At 54.4% G+C, this 20,772-nt stretch overlaps 1 protein-coding gene across 1 annotated transcript in view; it reads left to right on the top strand.

Annotated features, from left to right (window-relative positions):
* The window catches only part of MDGA1 (MAM domain containing glycosylphosphatidylinositol anchor 1), a 64,843-nt gene extending 44,924 nt beyond the window's left edge, over positions 1–19,919 (top strand). The window contains exons 7-17 of the mRNA XM_030796220.1: positions 381–710; positions 2,304–2,600; positions 3,436–3,726; positions 5,272–5,423; positions 6,223–6,400; positions 6,647–6,670; positions 7,953–8,105; positions 8,541–8,675; positions 13,775–13,905; positions 14,129–14,237; positions 14,976–19,919. Coding sequence (XP_030652080.1) covers positions 381–710; positions 2,304–2,600; positions 3,436–3,726; positions 5,272–5,423; positions 6,223–6,400; positions 6,647–6,670; positions 7,953–8,105; positions 8,541–8,675; positions 13,775–13,905; positions 14,129–14,237; positions 14,976–15,067 — 1,892 coding nt within the window. The 3' untranslated portion in view covers positions 15,068–19,919. The remainder of the gene's footprint in view (positions 1–380; positions 711–2,303; positions 2,601–3,435; positions 3,727–5,271; positions 5,424–6,222; positions 6,401–6,646; positions 6,671–7,952; positions 8,106–8,540; positions 8,676–13,774; positions 13,906–14,128; positions 14,238–14,975) is intronic.
* Positions 19,920–20,772: the final 853 nt, after the last annotated feature.

The raw sequence follows: 20,772 nt of genomic DNA, 5'->3' as shown, positions 1-20,772 counted from the left end.
GGGCAAGTTACTTAAACTGTCTGAGCCTCAGTTCCCTTCTTTGTAAAATGGGGGTAATAAAGCATCTCCTTCAGAGATTCTGGATGGGTTAAACTAGTAAATCCAGGTGAAGTGCTTAGAACAGTCCCTCTCACATAGTTATGTTCTGTTATCACCAAACCTGCTTTTCTGCGGTGACCTTTTTTGAACTTGTAAAGCACATCTGAACAAATGAAACCATTTCCAAGCAGAGAAAAGTGATAGTTTCACCTGGGGGAGTTGTAGCCCCCTATCCCCAGAAGGGCCAGTTAGAGGGGAGAAGCTAGGTCTGGTTGGGGTGGAACATGGACCCCTGGAGTCAGGCCAACCCCAGCTACCCTTCCCTCCCCATCCACTCACAGCCATGAAGAACGCTACATTCCAGATCACTCCTGATGTGATCAAAGAGAGTGAGAACATCCAGCTGGGCCAGGACCTGAAGCTATCATGCCACGTGGATGCAGTGCCCCAGGAGAAGGTGACCTACCAGTGGTTCAAGAATGGCAAGCCAGCACGCATGTCCAAGCGGCTGCTGGTGACCCGCAATGATCCTGAGCTGCCCGCAGTCACTAGCAGCCTAGAGCTCATTGACCTGCACTTCAGTGACTATGGCACCTACCTGTGCATGGCTTCTTTCCCAGGGGCACCCGTGCCCGACCTCAGCGTCGAGGTCAACATCTCCTCTGAGACAGGTGGGCAGCTGGAGGGGCGCTGGGGAAATGTGAGGGGGGTGGAGAGGCCCACAGACAGGAGGTAGTGGGGAGGCAACGGCTTGGGAAAGGGAAGCCAGAGTGAGGAGGCCACCATTTGTTCATGCCACATGCTTTTATTGAGTCCCTGTTAATATGCCAGGCACTGTGCTAGGTCCTGGGGTAGAGTGGTGGGCAAAACAGGCTCTGCCCTCATAGAGCTTAGGAGGAAAGGCAGACACGTTTCAGAGAGTCTCACAGATAAATATATTATTGCAAACTGTGATACATGAGAGCCTGGAAAGAGTTCCCCGAAGGCAGTACAGCCTCAAAGGGAGAGACTACTCTTTAGCCTGTACGGTGTGTAGAGGGCTTGGGAGTTGGAATGTCTTAGAGCCAGGGCAGGGGTCCAGGGCTGATTCCTCCATTTAGCTCACAGGCCTGATGCCTAGGGTGTGGAAGTGTCTTAAGGGCCTGGAAAAATAAATTAATTGGTTCCAAAATACAAAGAAACAACTGCACAATTAAAGCCAATAAATGCACAAATGTTTATAGAGTATATATTATACTAACTAGATCACTGGACCTCAGCTTGCCTTGTAGAGCTATTTACAAATAAAAACTTTATATTTAAATTATATTTAATGTAGAACATGGGTACATTTTAATTGGCTTGATGTGATGTGCAATGGGACTGATGGAAGTCTTCAGAAGACCCTCTGATTGGGCAATGTGTTGGGTTGAATTAAGTTCTGCCGTGAATAAAATAAATTAACAGTGTTATTAACAGAAATAATCCTAATTAACAGTGGCTTAAACTAGCCAGATGTGTATTTCTTCTTCATGTAAAACTCTGCTGGCGAGCAGTCAGGGCTAGTATAGGGGCTCTGCTCCACCAAGTCCTCAGGGCCCCAGGCTCCACCTGGCTTGCTCTTTCATCATCCTTAGCATGTGCCACGTTGCCCATGATGGCAGTTCCAACTGCAGCCATTATTCTGCAGGAAGGAGAAGAGGGGTACAGCTTCTTTTAAACACCCTCATTTTCCTTAGTATCCGATTGGCGAGAATTTAGTCACGTGGCTGTAGCTAACAATAATGCAGGCTGGGAGATGTAGTCTTTTTTCTGGGTGGCTATAAGCCCTGCTGAAAACCATATCCTATTACTTAGGAAGAAAGGGCAAGGATGTTGTAGGACAGACTAGCAGCCTGTGATAACACACTAGGGCAAGAGAAGATGAAGTCTTTAGATAGGCCAGGGCCCGCAGTAGGACAGAAGGACCAAGAATGGATATATTTAGAAATGTTTAAGAGGTGGAATCCCTAGTACTTACTAGTGCTGGGGAAGAAGGAATATAGGCCAGGCTGACTTTTAAGGTCTCATTTTGAGTTGGGAGACCCTGAGGTGGAGACCCAGGAGATGGAGAGGATTTGGAGAAGTGAGTTCTGCTTTGCAAATACTGGGGGACCAGTGGGAAGTCTGGGATGGGAGAGAAAGGCTTGCACCTAGTGGGAGGTAAGCAGGAGCCGGAAGGCAGAGCCCAGTGGGGAGCTCTAACTCTGCTCCTACCTCTCCGCTGACCACCATCACCCCCGCAGTGCCGCCCACCATCAGTGTGCCCAAGGGTAGGGCCGTGGTGACCGTGCGCGAGGGATCGCCAGCCGAGCTGCAATGCGAGGTGCGGGGCAAGCCGCGGCCGCCCGTGCTCTGGTCCCGTGTGGACAAGGAGGCTGCACTGCTGCCCTCGGGGCTGCCCCTGGAGGAGACTCCGGACGGGAAGCTGCGGCTGGAGCGAGTGAGTCGAGACATGAGCGGGACCTACCGCTGCCAGACGGCCCGCTATAATGGCTTCAACGTGCGTCCCCGTGAGGCCCAGGTGCAGCTGAACGTGCAGTGTGAGTCCACCACGCCACCTGGACTACCTTCCCAGCTTTCCTTCCGGCTCCCAGCCGGCCTGTCCCTCTTCATCCCCTCACTCACCCCAGTCCAACCAAACCCCACCACCTACTCCTGATACCCCTAACGCTCCTTGACACCCCGTGCTGTAGGACACGGAGGTCTGTGTTCTTTGCTCCACTTCATCAAGTATCTCCCATCTTCATTTTCAGGGACCCGGTGAATAAAAAAAATTACTTAATTTTGACAGGTGGAAATGGGATTTTGAAGGAGGAGGAAGGACCCTCAAGGGAAACACTGATAACAAGATGATGAAAATTACCACCATGTGCCAAACACTGTTCTAAGAGTTTTAATGCACTAACTCATTTAACCCCCCACAGCCCTATAATAGATTCTATTATTCCCCCATTTTTACAAACAGGGAAACCGAGACACGGAGAGGTTGAGTAACTTGCCTGAAGTCTCACAGAGGCAGGGCTGGGATTTGAACCCAGCGCATCTAGCTTTAGCGATTATGCGCGAAACCCCTGCGTTATCCTGCATTTCATTGCTTGGGGTGGGCGTGGGGCGAGGGGCCCACTTAGGGCATGCCTGGAGGCCGGGTCTGGGAAGCATGGCTGGAGGGAATGGCCAGGAGGGAGTGGGTATCTGCAGGTTGGGAGGTTAAGAGCGTGGCCATTGGAGGGATGTGTTGCGAGTGTGCATCCGCCCTGGGATTTTTCCTGGCGGGGGCTCACGGCAGTAGAGGCGAGCGCGTTGCCTCCTCACGGGCCGCTCCTCAGGCCCCACTCGCTGGGGAGAGGCCCTGCTGACCGCCGCTCCCGCCCCCAGTCCCGCCGGAGGTGGAGCCCAGTTCCCAGGACGTGCGCCAGGCGCTGGGCCGGCCCGTGCTCCTGCGCTGCTCGCTGCTGCGAGGCAGCCCCCAGCGCATCGCCTCGGCTGTGTGGCGTTTCAAAGGGCAGCTGCTGCCGCCGCCGCCTGTTGTTCCCGCCGCCGCCGCCGCCGAGGCGCCGGATCACGCGGAGCTGCTCCTCGACGCCGTAACTCGCGACAGCAGCGGCAGCTACGAGTGCAGCGTCTCCAACGATGTGGGCTCGGCTGCTTGCCTCTTCCAGGTCTCCGGTGAGCGTCCAGTGGGTCCCGCCCCACCCACCACGCCCACCAGGGGCCAGGCTCTGCCCCAATCCCAGCCCCGGTGATTCTTTGCCTGCGTGGGCCCCCTGGCCCCCTTGAAGCCCACCTGCTCCAGGCTTAGCCCGGGCCTTTCCAAGACCCGCCCACACCAAGGCCAGGCCAGGCCCCGCCCCGTGCCACTCAGATCCCAACGTGGGCCTCCAAGCCCCGCCCTCCAGGTGCGGGCCACGCCCCTCCACTCACACCCTCCCTTGAGGTTGAGGCCTTCCCCTTCCAAGGCCCGCCTATGCCTAGACCTGTCCAAGCCCCGCCCATTACAGCTCAGCCCGCTTCCTGGGCGTGTGACAACCGCGCCGCTTTCAAACACAGCCTTCCCCCAGGCCTAGGCTTCACCTCTCTACCAGCACCCAAACCAGGCCTAGAACCCTTCGAAACCCATCCAAGCCACGTCTGGGCTCCGCCTGCGTAAGGCATAGGCTCCACCCCTTTCAGCTCGGTCCAATCCCAGCTTCCAGCATGGGGAACCCTTCGGGAGCCTGAGGTGTAGTTTAGAGGAGAGAAGATGCCCCTCAACAGCTTCTCTGGAACGTTGTTGCGGGGCCCTGGGCCAGACAGCACACGTTTCCTGAGCTGGCACCCTAGAGGTGCAGGCCCTTCGGTGCCCAGAAACCCCTCTCAGCCCCAGCGCTTCGAGGCATTCTCAGGTCGGGTGTCAGGGGCTGCAGGTGGCCATGGGTGGGTCAGAAAGGGGTGGAGGTGGTCGTCAGGGAGGCCTAGGGGAGCAAGAGGGGCTGCCTGGGTTGCTGATGGTCTTCCTCCATGTGGGGAGAGCCGCCTCCCTGCAAAAGCTGGTGGCAGCGCCCCCGGAGCCGAGCCTGGGGATGCCTGTCCCCCTTTCAGTGGCATACACAGCTTTCCCAGCAGCACCCAACTGACTGAGTGGCCCTTCAGCTTCTGTTTGGATCCCTCACTCAACAGCAGGGGGATAGGACGGCAGGTCACTGGCCCTCTCCCCACCTCCCACCACCCAGCCCTGCCAGCCAGAGGCCCCTGTGACATTTCCCACCTCCTTCCCTTCTCCCCTGTTCTCCCACACTTTCCCTGTCTCGCCACTCCTCTCTCTATTCCCCTCCTCTCCCTTCTCTTTCTTTCCTCCCAATATCCCTGACCCTTCTTTGTGTCTTTCCCCCGCTCTCTTTCCCCGTCTTCCCTCATATCCCTTTTCTGTGTCTTCCTAAATTTCTCTTTACTCTGTTTTTTTTCTCGGACTGCCTTTCTCTTCTCACCAATATCACCTCTTGGAATTTCCAATCTCCCTGTCTCCATCTCCCACTTTCCCTCCTATCCCATCCTCATTTTCCCCAATCCCCTCTTCTCCCAACATTCCCCACCTCACAATATTCCCTTTCTCTTTGTTTCTCCATCCCCTGTCTGTTTTCCACCTAATCCTCTTGTTTCCCTTTCCCACACCTCCTCTCTTTGTGTCTCCCCCGCACCCTCCACGGCCCAATGCCCCCCTCCCCGCCCTCTTAGCCAAAGCCTACAGCCCGGAGTTTTACTTCGACACCCCCAACCCCACCCGCAGCCACAAGCTGTCCAAGAACTACTCCTATGTGCTGCAGTGGACTCAGAGGGAGCCCGACGCTGTAGACCCTGTGCTCAACTACAGACTCAGCGTCCGCCAGGTGGGCCAAGGGGGAGCGGGGGCCTGGGGGCAGGAGGAGGGTGGTGTGGCTGACCCTGGAAATGCTCATCAAGGCCAGAGGAAGGGTCGGAGATGGGGCTCAGACATGTTGACCCTTTTAGAGACAACTCTTCAGGGGCAGGGAGAAAAGTTTTGGACATAGCAGCAAGAGATCGGAGGTTCTAGGGAACTGTCCCTTCTGAACCCAGACTCTAGGCACAGCTCTGAGAATTGGGCAGGCAAGAGTCTGCTGGGTTCATGGGGGAGGGAGCCAGCACTGCTCACAGAATATAGAATCAACTCTTGGGTCAAGAGCTGAAGAAGGGGTGTGGGAGAGGGGAGGGTCAGTCTCATCCAGGGGGTTCTCCACCATGCAAAGCCAGGGTCTCTCTGCTGTTCTCGTGCCCAGTCTGATTCCATGTGGTTCTGCTCATCCCAAGAGGTGACTGGTGGGAGGGTAAGAGTGTGGCTCAGGGGCAGACTGCCTAGGCCAGAACCCAGCTCTGTGTGAGCTAGGGCAAGCTACTCTCTTTGGCCTCAGTTTCCTTATCTGTAAAATGGGGGTAATTATAATATTTTGCCTCGTAGGATTGTAATTTTGAGGATTAAATGACTTACTAATGGCAATATACTTAGAACAGTGCCCCACACTTATTAATGGTTCAGTGTGTTGCTATCATCGTTTTTATTACGAAGACAGCCCTGGGAGGTGGGCACGGAAGGGGTGATTGTCCTGTCTCACAGATGAGGAAACTGAGGGCCTGACCTCCTAGGCATCTGGGAACTCCCTGTACTTACAGCTGAACCAGCACAATACGGTGGTCAAGGCCATCCCAGTCCGGCGCGTGGAGAAGGGGCAGCTGCTGGAGTACATCCTGACCGATCTCCGTGTGCCCCACAGCTATGAGGTCCGCCTCACACCCTATACCACCTTCGGGGCTGGTGACATGGCCTCCCGCATCATCCACTATACAGAGCGTAGGTGACAGTGGTGGTGGTAGGAAGGATGGGCCCATCTCATGGCCAGGGACCCCCTCCACCATCCTCGTGTGGTTCCTAAGTTTGGGGTTCCCCACCGTGTACTCTCCTACCTTGTCACTGCAGGCCAGATCCGCTGGCCCCCAGGCCTGGCTCTGAGGACCCTGTCCTCTGGTCCCAAGCAGGGTATCCTCTGCAGAGCCCCACACCTCAGTTCTGACTTGGTTTCCCTGCTTGCTTTCTCAGCTATCAACTCTCCGAACCTTTCAGGTGAGACTCCCCAGTCACCCATGACTTCCCCTTCCCTTTAGGGACACAAAGGCTCTCCTGGTGAGAGAAAGGAGATAGGCTATCCTTGAGATAGTCAGAGAGAAAATGAATTCCCCCTGTGTTTCCATGGGGTAGGGCCAGAGGCTAGAAGGAGAAGCAGGGTTGGGCTGGAGATGTTTATATCTGGGATTTATTCTGGGGTTTAAAGGCCAGGCAGGTGGGGAGAGGCTTACTGTCCCAAAAGAAAAAAGGAGAGGCTGGGCTCATCTACACCCCCTGTTGCCTGAGTCAGGGGTTCTTAGTCTGTGACCCATGGACCTCCAAGGAATCTATGTATAGAATTCAGGCGGTCTATGAACATGGAAAGGCATACAATTAATTTCTTTTTTTTTCTTTTGAGATGGAGTCTCACTCTGTTGTCCAGGCTGGAGGGTAGTGGCACAATCTCAGCTCACTGCAACCTCTGCCTCCCGGGTTCAAGTGATTCTCCTGCCTCAGCCTCCCAAGTAGCTGGGATTACAGGCATGTGCCACAGCGTCCGGCTGATTTTTGTGTTTTTAGTAGAGACGGGGTTTCACCATGTTGCCCAGGCTGGTCTTGAACTCCTGATCTCAGGTGATCCGCCCGCCTCAGCCTCCCAAAGTGCTAGGATTACAGGCATGAGCCACCATGCCTGGCCTCAATTATTTCTTTATTTTCCCTGTCTTCTAGCAGAAATTTAACATCCCCTTCAATGACGAATGGAGGACCCAAACCGCAGTAGTAAAATCAGGACCTGTGATTTTGTCAGCAGTAGAAATCCCGTGTTCTCACCTTACCTTATAGTTGTTCCAGATGTCTCTAAATATCGTTTATATCCATTTGTATTTCAAAACTATAGTAGTTATTAGACCTAATACTAGATCTTGTGGTTTAATTACATAATAAAGAAGCCTACTTATGATTTTATAACAAATTGAAAAATATTTTGACAACTGTATTTCGATATAATTGATTTTCTTTATAATCCTATACATTTCATTTTATGTGTCTAAAATCATTATTCTGAGATTATCCTTAGGCTTCACTAGATGCCAGAAGGGCCTAGGGCACAAAAAGGGTTAAGAAGTCTTGTTACGGCAAGAAATTTGTTGTGGGCCCCATGCCTGGTCTTTTGAAGCCTGGAATCCTGGGTGCCTTGCTTGGATGCATGGGAGCCACCTCTGGGGGGTGACAGGGGCGAGGCTGGGCCTCAGGGGCTGAAGAGGCTGACTCGTTATCTCATTTGCCCCATAAAATGCAGACAACACCTGCCACTTTGAGGATGAGAAGATCTGTGGCTACACCCAGGACCTGACAGACAACTTTGACTGGACGCGGCAGAATGCCCTCACCCAGAACCCCAAACGCTCCCCCAACACTGGTCCCCCCACTGACATAAGTGGCACCCCTGAGGGTGAGGACCGGGCCTGCTGCCGGAAATGGAGGATTGCTTCAGGGGGGTATCTAGGCCCAGGGCACCCCAGACTGGGGATGAAGGGAGACGGCCCCAGTCTGAGGGAGATGCAGCCCTGTCCTCAGGGAGCTCTGGTCTGAGGGGAGACACAGCCTCGATTTCAGGGAGCCCTGGTCTGAGGGGAGACAGCCCCGTCCTCAGGGAGCCCCAGTCTGAGGGAGATGCAGCCCTATCCTGATAGAGGATCAAGAGGAAGAGGAATTACAGTAGAGCCAAGGACTCATGAGCACTGACCAGACTCCTGCGCTATGAGGCGGGGTGCGTGGGGTGAGGCACCTCAGGTTCAGCCAGCAGAGGCTTAGGCAGAGAGGGAATCAGGTAGGAAGAGGCCCGGCTGTCTTGGGGGCTGTTGGCGCATTTCCCCATTCCCCACAGGCTACTACATGTTCATCGAGACGTCAAGGCCTCGGGAGTTGGGGGACCGCGCAAGGTTAGTGAGTCCCCTCTACAATGCCAGCGCCAAGTTCTACTGTGTCTCCTTCTTCTACCACATGTATGGGAAACACATCGGTGAGTTGGGGGACCAGGTAGTCTCCACCAAGTGTGTGCTGGAGGATGGGAGGGGAGTGGGGTCCACAGGAGGCCATGGGCTGGCCCATGTGAGGCCTCAGCTTGCCCACTTGGCTAAATGAGAGGTCCTTGGACGGGTCTGCACGGAGAATTGGCAAGAGGAGAAGTTGAAAGCCAGCTTGTCCGAGGTTTTGAGACGGTCAGGGAGTCCTGAGCCTGCAGATAGAAAAGACTCCAGCAGGGGACGGACATGGTGGCTCACGCCTGTAATCCTAGCCCTTTGGGAGGCCGAGGCAGGGGGATCACCTGAGGTCAGGAGTTCAAGACAAGCCTGGCCAACACGGTGAAACCCCATCTCTACTAAAAATACAAAATTAGCTGGGCGTGGTGGTGGGTGCCTGTAATCCCAGCTACTTGGGAGGCTGAGGCAGGAGAATCACTTGAACCCAGGAGGTGAAGGTTGCAGTGAGCTGAGATTGCACCATTGCACTCCAGCCTGGGCAGCAAGAGCAAAACTCCATCTCAAAAAAAAAAAAAGAAGGAAAAAGAAAAGACTCCAGCCTCCAGCAGGATGAGATGGAAGTGGAGGGGATGGAGAAGACAACTAAGAGGATGCGAATATGGAGTGACTGCCAGGTGATGTCCTGGGTGCGCCGCCTCCCTGGTTGCACTGACCCTCACAGCCACCAGATGAGAGAAGTGTTACCATCCAACTCAGAGACATCAAGCATTTTTCCAAGACCACACAGTAAGCTCGATCTGTGTGACTTCTCCAAGCCCTAAACATGAGATCACTGCTTCGTGGGCAGTGAGAGGAAGTCCTGCTTCGCAAGTGAGGGAGTGAACCTAAGGAGTGCCCTTTGGCAGGCAATGGTACTGGTAGGAGCATCACATAACCAGTGTCAGCCATCACTTCCAGAGCTCCTGCCCAGTGCCAGGTATCAGGTGCTGCAGTGAACGAGGTGGACGAGTTCCCCATCCTCTTGGCATTTACAGGCAAGTGAGAGAGACAGGTATTAAACAACCCATGCTACCAGCTAGGAGTTAGTGACCCCTGCGGCAGTGGAAGGACAGGGGCTGAGACCGGTGGTAACAGGGAGACCTGCCTGACCCTGCGGCATGGTCATGGAAGACTGCTGAGGACATCATGATTTTTTAAAAATTGTTTTTGTTTGTTTACTTGTTTATAGGAAAGTTAATACATTTCACAAAGGCCAAAAGGTACAAAAGGGCACATAATGCAAACGCTCTCCCATCCCAGTCGATCTGCCAAAGGTGATCAATAGACTAGATTTTAGGGCAAATTTTCAGAGATACTTTATCCAGTAGAAACTGGTACATATGGCCAGGTGAGGTGGCTCACGCCTGTAATCCCGGCACTTTGGGAGGCCGAGGCAGGCGGGACACCTGAGGTCAAGAGTTCGAGACCAGCCTCGCTAACATGGCGAAACCTTGTCTCTACTAAAAATACAAACATTAGCCAGGTGTGATGGCAGGTGCCTGTAAGGAGGCTGAGGTAGGGAGAATTGCTTGAACCCAGGAGGTGGAGGTTGCAGTGAGCCGAGATCGCACCACTGCACTCCAGCCTGAGTGACAGAGTGAGACTCCGTCTCAAAAAAAAAGAGAAACCAGTACATATATATATATATATATATATAATACGTATTCTATTTCCTCCCATTTTACACATACTGTCCTATACTTGCTTTTTCCCTCTGAATTGTACATCATCTTGGTGATTATTCCTTGTCAGTCCGCAGAAAGCATCTTCATTGTTTTCCTCAGCTGTAATGGTAGAGGGAGTGACTTTAAGCAAATGTAGATGTAAAGGCTCATCATGGAGAAGTTTCCACAGCTAGGGTGGTGGGTCAGGCTGAACTGATGAACAAGAATGGAGTGGGATGGAAGGTTCTGCATCCACTGGGGCCCCCAAACCATTTGCACAGATCATTTTGCCCGTGGCTGGGTCTGGACTTCATAAGAAGCTTCTTCTGGGGTAGGTGAGGGTGGATGACCAGGACTCCACCACCCTGCCCAGTCCTCTCATTTCCATTTGGCTTCCCCAGGTAGGACAACCAATTCATCTGGGTTTACTCCCATCTTTCCTAATTTTAGCACTGGGTATGTTTTATGTGGTGAATAAAGCTAGCCCTTAAAACTCAGGATTTCTCTAATACTGATGCTTATGACAAAGTTCAAAAAAGAAAAAAAGAGTTAGTTTAAAGAAAGATATTAGCACATGTGTTACATAACTTGGTCAAGATAGTGAGAGGGGAGATTTTGGAGGCATTAGCCTGGCGATGCTCAGCCCATTTGCCCACAGCCATAGGGACCTGGAATTCTGGGGTAACCGAGGGGTGCTGGAGGAGAAGGAGGTGACCAGAACGTGGCTAAGAGTGCCCAGGCAACACCAATGCCCCCTCCCTGTCCCTTCCAGCTCACCTCCAGCCCGCAGTGATATGAGATACCTGGCTCTGAGGGAAGGGGAATCAATCTTAGATGGTGCCCATTGGCTGGCATTTCCATGGCACTTCCCACAGACAAAGCTGTACCATCTGTGACACCAGATAAACAGACCCCCTGGTGGGAGAGAGCCACCAAATGTTACCTGCCTGGGATGAAAGGAGTTGGCTTGGACCAAGGAGAGCCAGCGAGACACAAGGTCTGGGAACAGCTGGTGCCCAGAGCTGCCAAGCAGAGTGGGAGGGGAGGAGGGAAGAGGAACTAGGATAGCAAGAAACACCCCGTCCTCCATGGCAAAGCCAGGCAGAGGAGCACATTGAAGGTTCCAGGCATGTGGAGGCACCCTCGCCAGCAGGGGGTGGGACCTTGAGAGGCTGCACCAGCACCCAGTAGAAGAGGAGGTACTCACCTTGGCTTTCACAGGGCCCATGCCCGTGTCTTCCAGGATCCTCACCAGCTCCAAAGGAACGGCTCTCTTCTCCCTCCTGGAGATATGCCCCCTGTCCCCATTCCCCTGGGATCTAGCCTCAGTTCCCATACCATTTCTTCCTCCTCCACTGCCCTGCCCCAAGGACCCTGATGGGGAAGGCTGCTTTTTCACCGTCCCCTCCCCTCAGCACCCCATCAGCTCCAATTTTCCCCTCTGCTCAGGGGCTTCCTGACATCCCTTTACAGAGGACATCCAGGGCCCAAGACCCCCAGCCTTCCTTTTGAAAAGGGCCTGTTCAGGCTCAGTGGCTCATGCCTGTAATCCCAGTGCTTTTCAAGGCCGAGAGTTCTAGACCAGCCTGGGCAACATAGCGAGACCCCATCTCTACTAAAAAACTTTAAAAATCAGTCGGGTGTGGTGGTGTGTGCCTACGGTCCTAGCTACTTGGGAGGCTGAGGTGGGAGGATTATTGAGCCCATAAGTTTGAGGTTGCAGTGAGCCATGATTGTACCACCAAGACCCTGTCCCCATCCCCCCCGCCCCCCGGCAAAAAAAAAAAAGAATGGGCTTTGCTCACTAGACTCCTCCGTATCTTTCTTACCACATCTAAAGCCAAACAGAACTGTATGCTGGTACCTGCATAGACTCCAGCTTTCCAGCCTCTGGGCTTTTGCTCAGCCTGTTCCCTCTGCTTAACATGCCGTCTTACCACATTCCCCTGGACAAATCCTTCCCATTCCTCAAGGGCTGTTGAAAACACCACCTCCTCCAGAAGTCTTCCTAGGTTTGAGCTGGGAGCCCTCTATCCTTCCTGTGAACTCTGAGTCCCTAACGTACAGCTCCCCAGGCCCGGACCACTCTGCTGTGCGGTATGGCGGTCCCTGGGAGCCACATCTTCCCTCCCCTATTTGACTCCTTGCAGGAAGGTCTGTGTCAAATTCCTATCAGTTCCCAATAGTTAAATCCTGAATGAAGAATTTTCCGTAACTCTCATCAAGGACTTTCATAGAATCCCAGAGTTGGAAGGACCTCAGGGTTCCTGAAGACCAAATCCTATCATTCGTTTATTCATCCATCTATTCATTCACTTAACTAATTGAGCACCATTATATGCCAGGCACTGTTCTAGGACACTAGAACAAGACAAAGACCCCTGCCCTTGAAGAGCTTACAGTCTACTGGTGCCAAGCCTTACAAAGAAAATAATGCAGAAAAAAAGAACAGAGAGCTATTTTACATGGGGTGGTCAGGGACTTCCTTGAGGGAGGGAAGAATGTTTCAGGCTGGGGCAACATCACAAGCAAAGGTGCTAAGGCAGGAACCGGCCCTCGAGTATTGAAAGAAAAGCAAGGATACCAGTTTGCTAGACCTGAGTGGCAGCAAATGACATCAGAGAAGCTGACAGCACCAAGATCAGGTGTGGAAGGCCAAGAGAGGACAGCGATGGGAAGCCTCAAAGGAGACGGAGCAGGGGGGTGATTGGAGACAGGGGTCCCCTCCGCAGCACCCCTGCTGGATAGTCCTGTCCAGGGACAGGACGCTACCCCAAGACAGCCCACTCTTTTGCTGGGCAAATCTGATACATCCAGGGGCTTCCTTAGATGCAGTTCAAATCTGCCTCCTGCCAGCTTTCACTTGCTGGTGTTTATTCCACCTCATGGGGAATGCAGAGCACGGATGGTCACACGGACTGTCCCCTCTGGCCTTCTCTCTCCCAGGGCCTTACTGGACCCCACATACTCCTCTTGCCAACTGGGTATTAAACATTTTAAAAGCCCTTCATCTCCCTCCACAAGTCATGTACTGCCAACAGGGACACACTGTTTTCTTTGGAAACCCTGCTGTGTGCCCAGACAGAGGTCCCACTGCCCTGGGACAGCTCCCTTGCCTAGAGGGGAAGGGTAGGGGGTGTGTGCATGTGTGTGTTTGGGGTTGGGGAGATTAGCTGATTAGCAGGGCAGGAAAGAAATGAAAGAAAATTTGCAAGTTATCCTGAAGAAATGAAATCCTGCTGAAGTCTTCTCTTTCCCACACTGAGGGTGTCCCTGTAGGAATGGGACATTGCACCCAGCTGGGCATGGGGAGGAGGTCCCGTCAACAGGGACAGGGCTGCAGGCTATGATGGGAGAAGAGGGCTTGGTAAATGTGGAAAGGTGAGGGTGCTCTGGCCAGATCTCACTGCCCACTGTCTTCACACCCACCACAGGCTCCCTCAACCTCCTGGTGCGGTCCCGGAACAAAGGGGCTCTGGACACGCATGCCTGGTCCCTCAGTGGCAATAAGGGCAATGTGTGGCAGCAGGCCCATGTGCCCATCAGCCCCAGTGGGCCCTTCCAGGTGAGTCTGCAGGGCCCAGAGGACCCTCCCCAGCTTCGGTGGTTGCTGTGGCCAGGAAGCACTCAGGAAAGCCTTGTCCTTCTTCCTGGGGGCTAAGGATGGAAAGAGTCAGGCTAGGGGGAGCTTCCAGGTAGATTAAGGGGAAAGGTGGGGTCGGGGGAGCGCTCTGGTGCCCAGCAGAACCTCCTCAACCCTTGCTCCCTGCTTTCTCACCCCACCCCAGATTATTTTTGAGGGGGTTCGAGGCCCAGGCTACCTGGGGGATATTGCCATAGATGACGTCACACTGAAGAAGGGGGAGTGTCCCCGGAAGCAGATGGATCCCAATAAAGGTGCAAGACGGGAAGGAGGTGGGGAGCTGAATCTGGAAGGAGCTGTGTGTGGTGGGGGTTCCTGTCTGTTGGGGGAGGGTGTTTGTGTCTGAATAAGCGTTCAGAATGTCTGAGTGATGGGAATCATGTGGCTCTGTGTGAAGGTGTGCCCCACCCTCGCTCAGGCTGTGTACTTGTGTAAACAATGAGAAGCCTGGCCCCCACCCTCGTGGTGAGCATACTGACCTGTTCACGGTATCAGAGCACCTCCTGTGCCTGTGTCTGAATACATCTGTGCGTACCTCTGGCTCCAGAGGTGAACGTGTGCCTTCCAGGGCCAGAGCTTTCCAATACTAACAGCTCCTACTTACTGAGCAATTACTCTGTACCAGGCAAGGCACACAAACTTGTATATGCACGTTTCACTTACCTCACAACAGTTAATCCTCACAACAGTCCTTTGGGGTAGCACACACCATTGGACCCATTTTACAGGTGAGGAAACTGAGGCCCACTGAGGTCAAGTAAATTGTTCCGAGTCAGTGAACGTGAACCCCGGCAGGCTGAGCTAACCCCCACCCCACCCCACGCCACCTCATGTCTGTGCTGTGAGTTTGTCTGTGTGCACTGAGGCCAGTGCCCACCCTCAGGCCCTCCAAAGAGGTGGGCAGAGTAACAGTGCCGACCTGCCTGCCACTTCCTGCCCCTGCCAGAGCTGACCAGAGCCCTGGCCTGTCTCCTCTTTCTGTCCTGTTGCAGTGGTGGTGATGCCGGGCAGTGGAGCCCCCTGCCAGTCCAGCCCACAGCTGTGGGGGCCCATGGCCATCTTCCTCTTGGCGTTGCAGAGATGATGAGAGCTGTGTGGCCCCCCCTCACCTTGCCCCCGGCACACCAAAGTGTCCACATTGTACCAAAGACTGACCCCCGCCAGCTGGGGTGCCCAGGGGCAGGACCGGCCCGCCAGGGAGGGGGCCTGCATTGGCTGCAAGGATGAGCAGAGAACAAGGGCAGAGGCCAGGCACTGAGGCCCCGGAGACGGCTGTTCCACATGCACACACGCACACACTCATGCTCACACACACAGAGATATATTAAAGCACAAGTTTCTATCTGACCTGCCAGCACCTTCTTTACTGCAAAGACAGGGGACTTGCCTGAATGGCATCCGCCAACCCAGGGACCTCGGCGCAGCATAGGCCTTGTCCCCACTGCACTCGTGGTGTGCTTCTGACTTTCCCCTGTTGCCGAAGTCAAGGCCGAACTCCAGCCTGGTGGCTTTGCCAGAAGGGAGCCAGAAGTGGGGCACACATGGAGCCCCTCCCTTGGTCAGACTCTGGGACTCCTGAGATGGGAGAGGCAGGGATCCGAGGAGGAACAGGTGGGACTTTGCGAGCTCCGTGACTGTCCCACATCCAGGGGACAAGGAAGGTAGGGCACCTGCTGCACACAACTCTGTCCAGAGTGAGCACTGGATGGTGGAGACCAGAGGTCACCCCAGATCCCCTGACCTATTTCTGGGACACCATATTTCCCTCCTCAGTGTGCGCCCTTTGAAGGGACCCAGCACAGGGTCTTGGGCCTCGGCGGTCTGAAGACTGATACCTTCCCCACTCCAGCCTACAAGCAGTGACACTCCTGAGAACACGGTTCCCTCCTAGCCTCAGCCCCCAGCTGGGTCTCAGAGGAGCTGGGGGAGTGGTGGCCAGCCCATTTTCTGGGGTGAGGCTTGACTTTGAGAAAAGCAGAAGAGACGTCCCGCTTCTGTGATTTGGTGCCCCCATATCAGACAGTGAATTTGGAAGTGGAGAGGGGCCTTCATTTCTTATCTACTTGGCATGAAAGGGTGCCCTGGATAGGAGGGTGTGTGCAAGGCAAAATGCCAAAAGGCACTGTCTAGTTGAAAGTTCCCTTCTCCACCCAGGGACAGTGAAGGAGGAGGGGCTTATAGAGCTGGGATTGGTGGAGGGAGTAGGTGCCAGTCCCCTCACTCTCTGGGAGCTGTGAAAGGGCTCCCTGTCCTTGGGTCCTGGGTTGGGCGCCTGAGATTGACATGATGGGATCTAGATCTTTCCTCTTTGACATCACCCCTGAGCCCCCACCCAGCCATCCGTGGGAGAGAGAAGGCCCAGCCCCTTCTAGAATGAGTCTTTATGCGTGCGTGCATATGTGTGTATGTGTCTGTGCCCGTCTGTGTCTAGGTACCACCGTGGGTACATTGTTGGGCAGGAGTGTGTGCAAACACAGGTCTGTGTGTGCAATCGCACATATCTGCCTGTGAGACTGGACTGAGACCCAGTCGTTTCTGTGAGTGTCCGTGTACGTCAGCGCGTGTGTCCACCCTCCTGAGTGATGTGTTTGCTTGTAGGGTGCTGGCTGAATAGACTCTGTCCAGCCCTGTTCTGTAGTCTCAAGCTGCCTGCGATGGCCTGAAATTCCACCTTTCATCCCCTATGGATGACAGAGAGCTTACAGATGACCTTATTGAATGCAAGCACCTTTGGTGAGGAGTGTCACAGGGCTCCTCCTGGAGCATTTGGTGGGGACAGCTGCAGAGAAGAGGCCTGGAACTCGGGCAGCACTGCAGCGCCAGGAGGCAGGCGGGGAACCGAGGCAAAGGCTGCGCATCTCCCCCTGCCAGGCCTGTGTGATCATTATCACCAACAGCTGGTGGTTGGCCAGGCCAGGATGCAGCGGGGCCTTCTGATGCCCAATCAGCACGGCTGCCTTCCTGGCCCGGTCGAGGCCTCTGTCTGAAATGAATGGCTCCAGGTTCTCAGCATACACTTCCATCGCGTCTGTCGGGTGTTGTTCCTTAACTGTCCCATCTGTGCAGAGTCCGTTGCCCCAACTAGACTGTGAGCTCCTCCTCTGAGCCTTCCAAGTCCTCCCTCCACCTCCGCCACCTCCCGCTCCCGCCCAGCACAAGTGAGCCTGGTGTGGAACCGCTCCATTGCCCGGTGGAGTGGATTCTGTCATCAGTGGCTCCTGGCCTTGCCTGCAGAAAAGAACCACCAGAGTCCTTTAAAAAGCATTGCTGCTTGGTTCCCACCTCAGAGGTTTTGATTTAATTGGACTGGAGCGCAGTTGGACGTCATAAATGTTGAAAAGCTCCTCAGGTTCTCCTGACAGCAGGAACCACTGGCCTGGCACCACCTGGGTGCTTCCTCTGTGCCCTCGCTGAGGTAGGCATTGGAGCACCAGAGATGAATAGCCCCAAGTGCTCCCTCTTTGGGGTTCCCAAGGCACCCTGTGCCTGCTTCCCTCAGAGGACCTTCCAATCCATCTGCCCCGCAACCCTGGCTGCTCCGACAGGGGGACTTGTCTCCCTTGTTTCCCTCAGGATCCATAGAGCGGACAGTAAAGGTGCTCAGTACACGTTGGCTGAGCTGAACTGCATACATGTGGCCCCCAGGTTCCCGGTCTTTATGGACGAAGGGCACAAGGTGGAGGGGGGATGGGGGGATGCTGCTGGAGGTCTCAGTGGGTGCAGACAGCCCTGCCTTGAGGATAGCTTGACCTGGGATTGACAAAGTGTGTCTGCTGAAATGCTGAGGTCCCCACATGTGAATGGGTGAGGCCGATGTGTATGTGTGTGTGTGCCAGCAGGTGGGTGGGGGATGTGGGTGTCAGTGTATGCCAGCGGGCACTGTGAGTGTCTAGGCACATGCTGGTCTATGTGTGTGTGTGTTCCTCAGCAGGAATGAGTGTCTTTGCCTATCACCAGGTGACTTGTCAGTGTCAGTGTCTGTGTGTGCCTGTGGGCCGGCATCTCTGTATCAGTGTTGCTCATGCTGTGTGTCTTTGTGCGCCATGGTGTGTCAGTGTCTGTGTGTTGATGGGTGGCCCATGAGTGACCCCCGCCAGGGGAGACCAGGCTGGCTGGATCCAGCACATCTCCCCAGTGGCAGCCTCGCCCTCTGGGTCAGGGTGACTGAGGCATTTTGTGGCCTTAAAACGGGGTGTTCAGGGTCAGCCCTCAGGGTGCTGGGGCCCTTCCATCCCTTGTCCCCTTCAGGCTGGTGAAAAGGACTCCGGGGGCCAGGTGCTGCATAGCAGCTTATGGAAGTCTCAGCTTGGCTATCCTGCCCTTGGGACCACAGACAGGATCCTAGGGTGCTGAGTGAAGCCTGAAGACCAAGCCCCCTCCTCCTGCCATGCTCCTTCCACCCCTGCCTCTCGGAGATGGGCCTGACACCTCTTTCTCATTCATTCTCCTTTTCCCTGTGCTCTGGGAAAGCGCCTGGCTCAGGCTGTCACAGTGAGGATGGACCTCAAAATTCGACCCCCTCGTGCAGATGAAGAAGCTGAAGCCCAGAGTGGGGAAGGGGAGTGGCCCAAGGTCACACAGCTAGTTTGAGTAGAGCCAGTCTTGGGAGAGCCAGGTACTACAGCCCTGGGAGTCTCACACCACTTGTCACTGCCCCTGAGGTCTCCTGCCAAACAACTGCAGGGAGTTTGGCTAACAGTCCTGTCTCCAGGGTGCCGGTGGGGATGTTATAGATGTTGCTGGGATCCTGCCCTCGGCTCCAAATTCTGGCCTCTTATCCCAGGCTGCAGACCCTTCTGCCCCATGGCAGGCCTGGGTGCCACACAGAGGTGGCCACCCTCCCACCACAGTGTCTGCAGCTGCTGCCCCTCTCCCAGGCCCCCAGACAGAAGAGACCCTGTTTCCCCTCCTCTCCCCTGTGACTTCACAAGAGCTTGGGCTAGGAATGAAGGTGAGCATGTTCTCATGTGCTCATCCTCTTGGCTTCCCCAAAGACCAGGAGGGTCGCGGATGGGGCATGCAGAATCCTTGTGTTTTTTCTCATTGGGCAGCTTGAGGGGCTGGGGAGTATTCCCAGGGTCTTTCCACTGCTCTGGAGAGTCCCTGCAGAGCCACTGGCTGAGGCTGGGTTCAGGGTTCAGCAGAGTCCTCCATGCTTCCAAAGGCCGGGAAGCACCCGCCTCTCTATCGAGTCAGTGCTGTGCGTGTGTGTCTGAGAATGTGTGTGATGTGTGGAGTGTGCATGTGTGTGTGTGTGTGTTGGGACAGAAGGACCACTCTTTCCTGGGGATCCCTTGACCCTTATAACTAGAAGGGACCTTAGGGAGCATCTAAGCTGGTGCCCCCATTGTACAGGCGAGGTCCGGAGGGATGGCATCTTCCCACCTCACCCCTTGCCCTCTTGTTGCCTGCACTCATTTCCCAGGGACCCTCCTAGGATAGGAATGCCCTCCTTCCTAGCCCCCTCCCGCCATCCTCCCAGCCACCCACATAATCACCATCTCAGCCCAACTCTGGTGACCCTCTAGGCCCCAGTGGTCTCCATGCATCCTTCCTGCCCCAGAGTAGCCAGCTCACCAAGGCCTTTATCCCCAGCCCAGGAGAAGGGGCAAGGAGGGAAGGGGCTGCGCCAGCCCTGAGGCCTCAAAGACTTGGGAGAAAAGCCAAAACTCCTCATGCCCAGGCCCACATGTCTGACCACCCCAGCCCACCCCACCACCAAGGTAAAAGCACAACAGGAGACCCCCTTATTAATGGGTGAAATGTATTGGGGTTGATTTTTTAGTCACACGACCCCATCCTCACCCCTTTGCCTTGCTGTCTGTCTCCACCCCAGCCTCTGTTCCCCATTTGCCTCTCTTTCACCTCCAAGCCCCCAAATGTAACCTCTAGTTGCGGACGCGGTTGTTCTGTCAATAAAGCTGCAGTGTTCTAGCGCTCGGCGTCAGCCGCGTGTGTGTTGACGGGGCAGAGTGGGCCGGGGCACTGGAGGGCTCCTCTCGGCTCCCTGGGGGCAGCCTTTCTTCTCTTTGGCACCTGTCGACAGGGATCCTGCTCTGTGGCCTGGACAGTGAGGACCTGCATCCTGGTCTGCTCCCAGTCTACTTGTGTCCTCGTGCATTTGTTCATTCAGCAAATACCAACCAAACACTGCCTTTGTGGAAGCCCCTGTTTAATGGGAGAGATGGACAGTAAGCTAATAATGACACCAAGACATATATAATGATGTGTACAGTGAGGGCTGGGAAGGGAAATTGGTGCTATGAAAGAAGGTAAGAGGAGGGTTCCTATTTGGGTTGGGGCTTCGGGGAAGACTAAGAGACATTTAGGAGAGACAGAATGATTGGAGTTAGCCTCTTGGGGCTGGGAGAGGCTTCTGAGCAGAGGGAACAGAATAAGCAAAGGCCAACAGGGCCCAAAAACTTAGAAGGCTCAAGGAAGGGGAGTAAGGGTAAAGGAGGAGGAATAAAGTTGGTATGGTGGTTGAAATGCCATTTTCCCTTCTCGGCACCCAACCCTACCATCCCTCCTACACGCTTGGAGTCCCTTCCCTCTTAATCTCTATTCTGGCCCTATAGACCCCACCCTGCACCCTACTTGGTGCTGCCTCCCATATTCACCACCAGCTAGCTGCATCCTTGCCCTAAAATCAAGTTATGCCAACCTTTCCCTTTACCCCAGACCTCTCAGAATTCTAGAATTTCAGAGCTAGGAGGTCCTTAAAGGTCACTTATTTCAAATATCTACTCATATATTATAGGTGAGATGGGCTGGCCAAGGTCATGGGGA

Source organism: Nomascus leucogenys, chromosome 17 (genome assembly GCF_006542625.1).
Source record: "Nomascus leucogenys isolate Asia chromosome 17, Asia_NLE_v1, whole genome shotgun sequence".
NCBI lineage: Eukaryota > Metazoa > Chordata > Mammalia > Primates > Hylobatidae > Nomascus > Nomascus leucogenys.
This window is presented reverse-complemented; position numbering and strand designations above follow the sequence as displayed.